Source organism: Octodon degus, unplaced genomic scaffold (assembly GCF_000260255.1).
Source record: "Octodon degus isolate 3935 unplaced genomic scaffold, OctDeg1.0 scaffold00071, whole genome shotgun sequence".
NCBI classification, from domain to species: domain Eukaryota; kingdom Metazoa; phylum Chordata; class Mammalia; order Rodentia; family Octodontidae; genus Octodon; species Octodon degus.
Window position 1 is genome coordinate 4946875 of NW_004524647.1, and position 13405 is coordinate 4960279.

The 13405-nt window shown below is 36.2% G+C and overlaps 1 protein-coding gene across 7 annotated transcripts in view; it reads right to left on the reverse strand.

The window, feature by feature from the left end:
- Nucleotides 1-13405, reverse strand: part of Arpp21 (cAMP regulated phosphoprotein 21) — a 160828-nt gene that overhangs the window by 61596 nt on the left and 85827 nt on the right. For all 7 annotated transcript variants that reach the window (XM_004635255.2, XM_023719771.1, XM_023719767.1 and 4 more), the window contains 2 exons: nt 10834-11063; nt 3947-4180 (listed from right to left, as the gene is read on the reverse strand). In XM_004635255.2, coding sequence (XP_004635312.1) covers nt 3947-4180; nt 10834-11063 — 464 coding nt within the window. The remainder of the gene's footprint in view (nt 1-3946; nt 4181-10833; nt 11064-13405) is intronic.

Here is a 13405-nt window from a genome sequence, read left to right on the forward strand (position 1 = left end):
CAATGAACATGCTGTATAGAGACAACTTTGTGAAAGATACTCTAGATGGAATTAAAATGCATAGTTGTATTGGAGAAAATGCAGGAGCATATGTGGCTGGGGCTGGTTTCAACCTGCCCGATATTCAGTACTTGGTAATAGCCAAGTCAATGGTGCTCACAAAAGAAGTTCTAATCTTGTTTCAGTGAATAGGCACATGATTGTCAGAAGTAGGTTATTGTCTACTTTAATTTCACCTAAGACTGATCTTCCATCAATTACAATTTTATACATGAACCACATTATCAAATATACAATGGTAGATGAACATTGTTCCACTGTCCAAATCAACATATATAATTAGTAGTGGATAATATTTCAATATTATATAATTATTGACTAGTTGAACTATGGCCTAAATCTTGTGATCCATTCTGGGGAAGGAATAGATAAGATAGAAAATGAAATAGCTAAGTTTTGTGCCTTTTCATAAAGAGCTTATAAATGCTAATAACATGGAAATGAACCTGAGGGCAATTCATGTGAGAAACGAAGTAGTGATGTGTTCTTGGACCCCAACAGCAACAAAGTTGGACAATGTACTGTATTTGACAGGAAAGTATTTAGTAAAAGGCGAAAGATTTATACAATTTGAAGAGAAACCAGAGTATAGGAAAGTATTTAGGAAAGGGTACTAACTGCACTTTCAAGGGTTCACAGTGCTGGCACTGAAAGATGGGTTTCAGCCCAAAGACGTAACCTGCCATTTTCCACAGCAGAAGTCAAATGCGAGATAGGGTAGCTACATATGTACATATGCACATACTCTATAGTGCTGAGTCTGGCTATCCAAGTGGGCTGTTAGAGAAGCCCAAGATAAAGTTAAATGGAAGAGAGTTAAGCAGGATATGTAAATGAGAATAAAGTTATCCATTCACGATAAGAACTAATCCAAGTGGCCAAACCAGGTTTACTCATGCAAAAATAAATACAAGAAGGAAGGGTAAGGATTGGAATGGGAATAAAGAAATGAGGACTCCTCCCTCAGGGAAGCAGGCTTTCCTCTGGGCCTGAGAATGGCCTTAGCAGCAGTTGCTTAACAGTTCCTCTCCCCCTCAAGACTGGGACTTCAAGGAATTATGCAAGATAACCAATGGCCTTTTGAACTCATCTCTTTTAAAGCAAGCCCCTGTGCTTTACCCTTCACTTCTCTACATAAGACTAAGGCAAAGAGAGCATGATTGGATTTCCTGTTCACCCAGCTAGCTGCCAAGAGAATTTTTCTTCTTTTCCTTTCCAATAAACATTTTTCTAAATTCTTCCCATTTTCCTCAAATTTATCATTTATTCTTTAGTTTTAGGAGACAAAAAACTAAGATTTATACAAAATTAACTAATATATATGTTTATCTATCTATCTATCTATCTATCTATCTATCTATCTATATAATGTGTGTGTTTATTTTATTTATGTTTTATGTATTTAGTACAAGGTCTCACTTCACAGATCAGACTCATAGTGATCCTCCTGTTTTCAGCCTCCCAAGTGCTGGGATTACAGGTATGTGCCACCATACCCAGTCTCAACGTGTTCATTTTTAATTCATAAAATAAGTACATTCTACAAAGAACATAATAATTCATCCTGAATTGTATCACTCAACTATCTTATAAATATAGTAATGTGCTTTCCTTCCAGTTCAGAGATATTTTAATGTCTAGCATTTGTCATATTTGAGAAATATCTGGAGGAGCCATACAACAATATTATTATATCCTGTTCTTAAGCTGAGATCTCTTTCCAAAAGAGATATTTTGATAGCAGCTCCTATTGATTCCATCCAATAAGTAAGAATTGGGACTTGGCACCAGCAGCACTCTATTACTTTTTTTGTAAACAAGATTATCACTGATAATATACACATTCGCATGCACAGCCATGCAATCATTGCAAACAATATTCCTGCATAGTACCCTAAAAATACTGTGCTGAATTTCTTTGAAACATTGCAATTTTGCTTAAAACAAATCATTCAAAGTAAGTGCTTAATGTGTGTTCTTTTCTGCAAACTCACTATCTCAATTACAAGTTGAAGCCAACAAATTGAAGCCAACAAACTCAGATCACACTTTGATCAAGGCCCAGAGTAAGAGACAGGATCCTGGTCATCCTTCAATTTCCTTTATGCTGCTTACAATAATCTAAATAAAATAACAGCAATACAACATCCTTCTAAGAAGTATCTAATCTGGAGCTTTCATATGGTTTTCAATAAAATAATGACTTTTTTCCTTCAAGTTTATGGCATTTTCAAAAAGTCTCAGTCCAACACTATACTTTGAGGATCTGCCATGTGTTTTATGAAAATGTGGCAATTATTCAAGTAACTATTTTAGTATGGATTTCATGTTTCTCTCAATCTTCTAATTATGAGTGGAACTATATATGTGAGAACACTGAGTAGGATGAATTTTATGAGATACTCATCTAGTTTTACATTTCAAAATTAGCTAATTGAAGAAACATTCTGAAATGATACCAATTAAATCTCAGATCCATTTTGAAACAATTCCATCTTTAAAAAAAAATCACTAATAAAGGTCTCCCAGGAAGTGACTCATCAATGCAAAACTTTCCCAACCGGATTTACTTGGCTACAGCATTGCTGTTAATTTCAGCTGGGTAACCCACTGTTGAGGACTGTCCTCTGCTTTGGGCATGGTAAATAGTATTTTTAGGGATGGTTAGTTTTCACTAGCTTACCTTTCTTTTCTAGGTCATGATAATCCTAATCAAAATATTCCCATATATTACCATATTGGGTTTGGGAGCACTCAATGATTTCCTCCGTAAAATAGATGTCCCACAGGGTTTGTTTGTTTTTTCCCCTAGTGTTAGGACTTCAATGCCCTTAGTCCTTTGGAATTAATGTGGAAGTTAACTGAGTGACTTGAGAAATTCAAAATTAAAGAATAAATGATTATTCATCATTGAAGTGATAATAAGCATGGAATGAACAGTTTTCCAAACCCTAACAAAACCAGTCTAAACTTATTGGCCCTATAACATGGAAAATTTTCTCTTCACCACTGCTGTCCATTATTCCCCTATAAGAGTTTGGTGATGTTCTAAGATGAAAGCAACTTTTCTGTTTCAGGACCAACTATAAGTCCTAATTGATTCTTCAAGTTTTTGAGATATTATATATTTTAAGAATACAAAATAAGAAATAAAGCATTAGAAATGATACAAATTTCATTAGACAAAGTTATCTTCAAGTTAGTTGTTTAGGTTACCAGATATAAACCTGCAAAACAACAACAAACAAACAAAAAGAAAGAAAACAGCAAAAAAAGAGAGAGAAGGTAACAAGAAATTGAAAAATAATAAAAATTAACTATTAACTTCTTCTTTCAAAGGACCAGAAGAAATCAGTGGTACAATTATTTAAATTATCCTGCAGATATACATATTTGTCTTTTCCCCCTTTTTCCTTTGTGCTTTTCTTCATCCCAGTTTTTCCTTCCCATTGAACATATTCTTTCCCATTCAGAAGGTAAATAAAATCCTGAGATTTTTTCGGATGCTGAAAAATGTTTTGATTTAATATGAGTTAATAAAGGATTAGGTCCAAGGAACACAAAGTTTTAATTAGTATATCCTGGCTCATTGCACTCATGTTTCTAGCCTTAGCTCTCAAGAATGCATGAGATTATGGTGAAAAGAAAGGAAAGAGACAAAAGTGAATGTTTCAGGGAAATATCCATATCTGTGTTTAGATAGATATGAAAATATAAATCTGATATATGTTTGCTTTTCCTAAACAAAGATTCTACACAAAAATCCACACACTCAGCATCCCTCCTTACAAATTTTCAAAAACACTTGCTAGCAAATTTGTAAAATCAAATGTCGGAACAATCTTCTGACAACCTTATATCATTATCAAAATAGGTAGAAACTAACCTGTGTGTGGATTAAGAAGGATGCTTCCGGGCGGGATGCCTGTTGCAGCTTCAAGTGGAAGGAGGATGTAGCTGGTGTTGTTAGAAGGGACCTGGCCCCCCATTCCATTCTCTGGATAGGACACACAGCCAGGTGAGCCAGTGGCCACTCCTGAGACCAGGGCTGTGCTCTGGAGAGGAGGATGGGTGCGGGACAGCGATCCTGAGGAACCTGCACTGCTGGAAGACTCGGAACCTGGCACAGGGACAGGGTGAGCAGGTCACAAATCACAGAGCAGTAAGCAGAGAAAACAGCCTTATGTTTTTGATAAACCATCCTTAAAATATTTGAAATGCACACTGCAGGAAAAAGTTAACTAATGCCTACTCCATAGATTGGGCTCACATTTTATTGAGACCTTTACTAATTATTTTTTCAGAAAGGTCTATTTTCTAAGAAAGCAGGGACTGATGACACACCCTCTCTCTTTCAGCCTTTCTGCATACCACTGAAGTGATACATTGGTAAATGGCACGTTAAAGCTCTGGCCTCAGTAGCAGCAAATTCCCTTGTTCTTCAGCTGTTGACTCCATAGAAATGTCTTACTGAGTTGAAATGATAAGAATAACATTAATAGGACACAGAGCAGAGAGACTACCCACACCATAAGAAGTCCTAAGATACACTGGTCATAGCTTAGTTCTTAAGTACTATTTCTTCAAAATGCATAAAGCTGAATTTTGAAGATTTATAGTGAGGAGCCACCTTATTTTTCATGTAGGAGTAGAAAACCTACATCACTCCTGCGATGTATGAGTGGAACACTTAAAAATCAAATAGCATCTCTTTTATGGTTAAAAAGGGATGGGTTAGGAGAATGTGCCCAAGGGCGAATATTAGGGAGACAGAAATAAATCAGGACTTGAACTCTTAAAAGCCTTCTGACATGGACACCTTTAAACTGCTAAATATTGACTTTATTTTTGTAAAGATGAACAACACTGACTAAAGACTTTAAGGGTTTAAGATGAAAAGGATATAGGCAATCAAACACTGGACCTGAAACTAAGTATGTGACAAATAGATGGTGGGAATTATTATACTTGTTCATGTGATATATTTAAACACCAAACATGCTGGACTGCATTTCACATACTTGAGGAACTCCTTTTAATACATTCAAGAGCTGGGCTCATCCTTTGTAATAACTCATGAACCTTTAGTTAAGACTGAGTGTGCTTCAGGGGACACAGAGGAATATAAATATTGAGGTTATACAAATAGGTAGGTAACAGTATGTAGAATCTTCCTAGTGAATTAGTTCTTGCCCTCCACTATGAACAAAGCAAGAAGCATCGGATACGTTCCAATTCCTTGGGGACTCCTTTCCTTCCAAAGTAGCAAGAGCTATGCAGCTTCATTAATAAGCTTGGCTGTTGTGGGTACTAAGTATTAAACAGAGGACTAGCGGGAAAATCTGCCAAGAAAAATTCTTATTAATATGAATTCAAACTAATGGTTTGTATTATAGAATAGGTGGGAAGGATGTAATAAAAAGAATTATTCAACCATTACCCATAGATACTGAATTTTCTCATTGAAAATAATTTTTCTAGTTCATGAAAGGTCAACAATAGGTGAAATACCTTCAGGATTCTAAAAACTGCCCTCCAAATAAATAGGAAAACTTTATTTATTTTTTATTTTTTCATAATTTTATTGAGAAACAAATAGCAATGAGACAGTTTCAAATCAAATTGGTAGGACAGTTTCAATAATTAACACATTGCATACATTCTTCCTAGTGTTTAATTGCTGTATAAGATGTGGACATGATATCCTATTTACAAACACCATTAGAACAAATCCCTCTATTAGTTAAAGGAAAACTTTAAAAATAAGTGGTAAGTGATAGAACTTCAAAATGAAATTGTAGTGTAGTAGGGCAATTGGAGAGTCTGAAAACAGTGCATAAGCACTTGAGAACACTTTAATAATTACTATTATTTGTGTTTTTAATAGATAGGGAATGACTATGGAGAAGTTAGATAACCCAACCAGCTCAAATGGCTGTATAATTATAAGAGGGATTTGAGCCACACTGCCTGACCTATTCATGATGATCATGTATTGACTCTAGAAAGTGTGCACAGATAGATACTATAAACAGTGTCCACAACTGCGCATCTTTTCTGCTATGTCCATGGTTTATTTATTTATTTATTTATTTATTGGCAGAACTGGGGCTTGAACTCAGGCCCTTGCACTTGCCAGGCAAGTGCTTTTTCTACTGAGCTATCTCCCTGGCCCTGGTTTGTTTATTAATAAGGGTAATGTCTTATTTTAGTTCAGAATTGTCCATCTACATGGTTTAGAATGTTCAATTGGTTCTGAATAACACATAGGGATAAAAATAAATGGTGTAGAAAAGATGCTGGGAATGCTATACTTTTGAGGTAAAACTACTGAAATTACGACTCTGAGGTCATAGTCCCAATGCAGCCTGGAGTGTTTGTTGATAGACTTGCTGTGAGCAATTCGATGGCAAGGTGGACATTGGAAATGAATTAACCAACAGCAGCAACAATAGAAATGATGATACAAAGATAGTTCAACTCATCTGTAGGCTGGGGAGTCAGTTCATTAATGAGAAGAAATAGGGTCCATAAAGTACATCTGAAATCTGATAAAATGTGAGCTAAAGCTGGTGGTGGTGTGTGTGTGTGTGTGTGTGTGTGTATGTGTGTGTGTGTGTGGTGAGGAACATGCAGGCTGGAGAGACACACTGAATACAGAGTGAGATAATTTTGACTTTAGATAGATGATGATTAATCACTGATTTACAAAAGTTTCTCCTGTCACCTTGGGAGAAAGTAGTAACTTCAATAGGAGGGAGGATGAGACAAAGTGAATGATTTGAATTCACGGATTAAAGAAAAGAAGAAAACTAAAATTGGTTTAAACTTGCCACACTTGCAAAGGTAGGCAGAAAGTCAACTTTCTGAGTTGGTAGCTCCACAATACGTGAAAGTGAAGCTTAGTCACCACCTCTCCAGTCTGTTTATAACCAGCTTTGATGGACTTGTGCGCATCTACCACCCTGATGAGGTAGAACAGAACTCTATGTAGAGCCAGCATGACCGCAATACTTGAGAAGAACAGATACTAGCAGTGATGACAAATGACTCAGGATTTAAAGGGTTCAAAGACTCAAATACAGAGAGACTGATACTTGAAGAATTTAGGATTTTAAGGGTAGTCATGGCCAATATTTAAACTGTGTGTCTGTGTGACAAACATTGTTCTAATCTCTCCATAGGAATAGTCTCCCATAATTTTCATAGCAACCTCATTTCAAAGATGAGAACTGAGTCTCAGGTATATCAGCTAGTTTTCCCAAATCTCACTTGTTGAGTGCTGGAGATTGGTCCAAATCTGTCAGCCTGGTTCCATGGAACAAGCTCTAAATCAGTGAAATGTTTACACTTTGGTCACTGAGTACAGTTCAGGAGGGGACAAAGCTGTCATTAAATTTGTGCTAAGTTCTAGTGGAATGTTCAGAAATTGAAACTGCACCCAAAGAGGCAGCTGTGTGGAAGGGGAGAACTCCTTGAGATGCTCTGGTAAACCTCCCAGCTTTCAGTTGGCTTTCCAGTTCAGAATTCACTTTCCTAAGGACCTAGGAGCCAAGCCTCTGAAATGCAGTCATCAAGAAGACAGATTGCAAGTTTCCCTGCGCAGAGCAGGGTGGGGGTGTGGTGGGAAGGTTGTTAGGAATCCAATCTCCATAAGCACTAATTAGCAAACACATTAGCAAACTGTTGCTTTAGCACACTCTAACATCCTTCAATTTTTCCACTGTTTATCCCAGTGTTTAAAAATTTGGCTGCATTTTGATTCAGTGAAACTGAATTTGTCCCCCTCCTATTGCAGCAGCCTGGACCCTTGTTTCTAGCTTTGTAAATAAAGTTTTCTTTGATTGTTTGACCATATAGTACATTTTATCCTGCAGACAGATAACTGTAAGTTTCTGAATTAGTAATTCAAGAAAATATTTCAGATTTAGGGGATCAGAGTTCAGTGGAATAACCTGAAGCTTCCAGAATTACAACAGAAAGAAAATATCCAAGATGCATAGCAACAAAAATAAACAAGAGGATGTAGTAGGCAGACAAGGGAACCTTCACTGGATCCAAAACCTTCCTATGATATAGACAAAGAATGTGAGAACAGCAAGAAAGCTCCTGAATCTAGAGAACAATGTATCACATCCTATAACACTGTTAAAACAAAATGCTATTTTATATCCCTGGAGAAGTTATTTACAAAGCATGTTTTTTTTCCAACAAACATTACTAGCTAATAACTGGGAACTTGTTAGGAACGCACAATCTCAGGTCCCTTAAGTAGCTGAAGTTGAGGACCTCTATGGTGAGGCTCAAGGGGGAGAATGAATAATAAAACAGCTTCACGGGGCCAGCACAGGAATAAACAGGTTTAGTTGTATTTCTCAGCTGCATCGACAATCTCACTGAGGTTGCGGCCTAAGTAACAAGTAAATATTTTTTAGTATATGTGCTGCCGAAGCGAGCATAAGTAAATATTTTTTGAGTGTGCAAGGGCATTGTCCCCACCCACAGACACGTGCTGGGTGTCTGGTAGAAGCACAGGCCTCAAGACAATGTGGTTTTATGTTCAGATCTCAGTAATATCCATTTTACTAAAATGTAGGAAAACATGTTTCTGACCTGGAAAAAGTCTCATTATTATCTATTTAAAGCTAGAACCTGTATAATTAGAGGAGAACAGTTACTCAAATGTCACACTCCATACTTGGTTTCTGAAATATTTAAAAAAGATTTTGCACTTTTACTGTGAACAATGAGGTTAAAAAAAAAAAGGAAACTTGTGCTGTTCTGAACCTCCAAGACAATAAAACTTACAGCTGTACTTCATAAACCCATCATGGGAAATTGTAAGTTCATTTTGACATCCTACCTTGATCTTCTTAAGTTATTTTTTTTCTCCTCACCATACCTGCACCTTGACAAGATTTCAAAAGGAGACACTTAAATTAAAGAAAAAAATATGTCTGAGGCACTTACAATTTGCAATCATTCTTCAAAGAACATGGCATTTTAGTGTTCTTGAAGTGTTTTAAATGTTTCCAAAGAGCTTTTCTTTAGAAGTGATTGGATGTTGGTGCATAGAAAGTGATGATTGATTTTAAAATCTTAAGAGCTCTTTTGGTGTACTGCAATTTTAAAGTGTGCCATTTAAAGCATTTGGTTTCTGCATTTTAAAATTTAAAGCTATTTAACCTTTCTTAGTTTACAGGAGTTCAAGTGTACCACGGTGGATTTTCTTGACTTTAGTTGCTCCAATAGTGGGATATGAGAGCAATTAATTAGAGGAAGAAATCAAGGACTCAACAATTGTGAATAAAATTCATAGGAAGATAGTATAAGCCCACCTGAATCTTTGCAAGGAGCACTACTGTAAGGACATACTAGTGGCTCTGACTGAATGCTATTAATTTTCTTCTTATGTAGGAAAACATGAGATAATTTATTTGAAAGAATTTGTCAACAGCATAATTATGTTAAACTATCAGCACAATGAACATAAATACTGCAGATCCCTTTCCTCCTGCCTCAGCATGAGTGTGAAGGATGATTGGGACAATATTTATGTCCAGGTCTGCTCTTGTCTAAATGGTGATGGGTACTCTAGGCACCCTGTGTTCACTGCTCTGCCCCACCCATCTCCTGCCCCTGGCCCTTGTTCTCCTCTGACCTTCTGCCTACATTCTGACACTTAGCAGATGTCAATGAAACACAGCTCTCAAATCTCTGCCTTGCTGAGAGGCAGCAGGTCCTCTGTTTTTAGTCAAAATAGTGCTTCAGTTAGTTTAAAAACCCCTCAAGTTAATACTTCTTTTAGATCTTACCGCTCATGATCACTTACCTACTAGAGACTGTTGATGCTAACTTAAATTATCTACCACAAAATATCACTACTCACTTGGGGAAAAAAGTCAAAAAGAGAAACATACATATAGTCAGTAACCCAAAACCTTTAAACTGCTCAGAGACCCATTTACCTTGTCTGAGAAGCAGGGATAAAAAAATAATTTGGAATAGAGAAAATGCATAAGAACTAATGTTTTCTGGGTGTTTACAGTTTGTCACGCATCATTCAAGTTTCTCTGTGTATACTGAGGCATTTAGTTTTCATAATAATCATAATCATAATGATCCTACAATAATCATAATAATCCTGCAATACAGTTGCTATTATTTCCATATCTCAGATGAAGGAACAAGTGCAACTAGGTTACAGAACATTACCATAATATAATATATATAATACTATACTTAAGTATAATATTATACTTAATATAATTACTAGCATTGTATTAATGTGTGCTAACACAAAAATGGGATCTATTAATATTATAATTACTTTAAAGGATAGTTGCAAGGACTAACTTGTACCACTAAGTTAAAAAACAACAACTACAAGAAACACTAGCTGACTTTCATTAAATAATTGCCATGTACAAGTGCCATGGTAATCATTTTTACAAAAGTGATCTAATTTAAATTTAATTAAACTAGTGCACAGTTTAAGTAAGCAACTTATGGAAGTAAAATTGACTAAAGTTAAATTAGTTAAGTAAACATTACATATATGCACTCAAATAAAAGGTAAGAGACTGAATATTAGATGGATTAATAACCTGTTAAAGCTCATGGCTAAAAAGAAGCAGTAATCTATATAGATTAAATGGCAGCTTTTAATTTCCCACAGTGTCATGTGGAGCTGACTCCAAGAGAAGGATGACCACATAGCTTGAGTTAACACTGAACACATCAGGGGACATAAATCTATTCAGTACTAACTACCTGTTTTGGACAGCTTCCCGGCGCTTCTGGTACTGGATGTGCTGTCACCCCTGGTCAGCACCGTGATGCCCCCAAAACTGGCTGTCTTGGTCATAGTGGGCTTCAGATTGCGGTTGGAGCTATCAGAATCTGTGCTGCTCCAGGCTCTCTGATGGTCAGACCACTTCAATTCATTCTCTGAGCTGCTCTGGCGACTCCCAGATGTTCTCCCTGAGCCATCTCTGTTGCCCCTGGAACATAGTCAGCAGAAAACAGCACAGTGACAGTATTACATTTCATGAATGAGGCGGGTAAGCACAGGGTAAGGCCTTTCTTGGAAGAGGCATCCACACAAGACAGCTCTTATCAACTGCTTTCATTAAACGAACTGAGTGCCCCCCAGACAGTACTACAAATGCTTCAATGAAGTACAGACAGATAACACGTTACACATTACACACATGACACAAACAGAAAAACCAAACCTAAGAATGTCACATGATCCTTCTGTCAGAGAAGGAGAAACAACTTAAAAAAACATGGTATAAAATATAATTGTTAATATCTCTTGCAGAGATAATAAGGGGATAAGTTCTCCTTATTCAAAAATAGCAAAGAATTAATTTTCAGAATCTTAAATGACTTAAAAAGTAATGCCAGCAAATAAACAATGTTTCTCTCACTTTAGCACTAAGTCATTGACTTAGAAAAAGTGAACACAAGTCTGGAGAATCTACTTATTCATTTTCCAACTTTGGAGTTTCTGACTTTGCCAAGGCTGTGACAGAACAAGTCACAGAAGTTACTATTAGTAAGAAGTTACTCCACAGTAAGAATTTTGTTCAGTAACTAACATCCATGGTCAGAGGAAACAGCCCTGTTCACTTTTCTGTATAGTAAGGCTTTTTTTTTTTTGTGGAACTGGGGACTGAACTCAGGCCCTTGGGCTTGCCAGGCAAGTGCTTATTCTACTGAGCTATCTCCCCAGCTCCAAGAAAACTTGTGAAAATAATAATGTTAAAAATATATGCGCCAAGAGTGAAGCTTTCCAAAGGGATCAATGGAAATAACAAAAACCTTTTTAAGCAAAATAATATATTTGTTCAAAATTTAAATAGAAAAATCATGAATATCCTTGGAGTGATCAATAGCTGAAAGTGAATGTTGAAGACTTCTGTGTATCTTTAAGGCAAATGTCAAATTCCATGCACTGTATGAGGAAATTTGATGAAAGTAGTATTTTCATTGCTTTCCAACCTGTTTAAGGACTAAACTAATGAGTATTTCAGGAGATAATTTTTCCAGATGGAAACAAGGTATCATTACATACCCTAACAGTATCAGGGATTATAAATAAATGCAAGATATTTAAATCCTGAACAATAAAAATAGTCCCAATTTTATATTAGTGTACAGTATGATATAATTTCAAGTCTAGAATCAAATCTCATAAAAGCGATCGGAGGCTTAGTTAAAAATATTCTTTTAAAGATAATGTGCTATTGAGATAGAATCACACATATCTGATTGAAACACCAACCAAATTATACAGAAGGCATATGGATATGTTATGTTTTCCTTCATCTTTACTTACTGAACTTACTTTATTTCAAGAAACTTCAGAAGGCTAATGATCCAAGAAATAACAAAAATGAAGTAGCTAATCTGTGAAGAGAGCTTCGTAAAGCAAAGGCAGAAAGTAGAACAAAAAATTCACAAAATAAAAAGTACTTTCAAAGTTAACATTGTATGAGAATAGTCCTTTTTCTGCCATCTTGCACAATGTTTTCTTATAGTCTTTGCTCTCAGTTTCTCAGGAGTGGCTGGATTTAGAAATAAGGACAATCTAAGAAGAAATCAGGCTGTTGAGAGGACATGCCCTCAGCAAAAGCCAGGTGACTTTATTCCTTACACTTCTTTAAAATTTAAGAAAACCATAGGAGATATGGCATAGAAAAAAAATTGCCATTTGAAAAACTTGACATTTCATTTCTAGTTGTTTTTGAGTGTTTACATTTAATTTCATTCTCTAATAATTCTTATTTTGCTGATTTGCCTTTGGCAAAATCTGGCTAAATCATTCTTTAGTGATTAGAAATTCACTTGGAATGTGGCAGTGATCTTATTTGTATGTTATTTGGAATATTTATTACAGAAAAATCTAGCTTACAGATTTGGATCTGTACTTAACTTCAACACGTAGGATGCATGAGAATAAAGCTCAGCTTGTGGGGGTGATCCTTTGTTCCATTCACTAATTACCCCTCTCACTAACATCCTTGAACATCCGTGGAACCAACCTAGAATTCTAGTACCTGTCAGTGTGGCTGAGAAGGCCTTTGCAAAGGGAGGCAACACCACTCTTGCCAGGTATAAGCACCTGTGTTGGAGTCTGCACCCTTTATGCTGGTAGAACAATATCTAGCGATGTGGGAAAATTCCTCTGGACTTGCAACATTTCTTAATCAATAAAACAACCTAAGACTTCCTTAGCTCTTCTGCTTTTGCTCAATCAACTCAAGTCATCCGAAATGTCAATATCTGTGCATTAAAAAAATTAAGTCACTGCTTTAGAAACTTGTCATTGATGGGA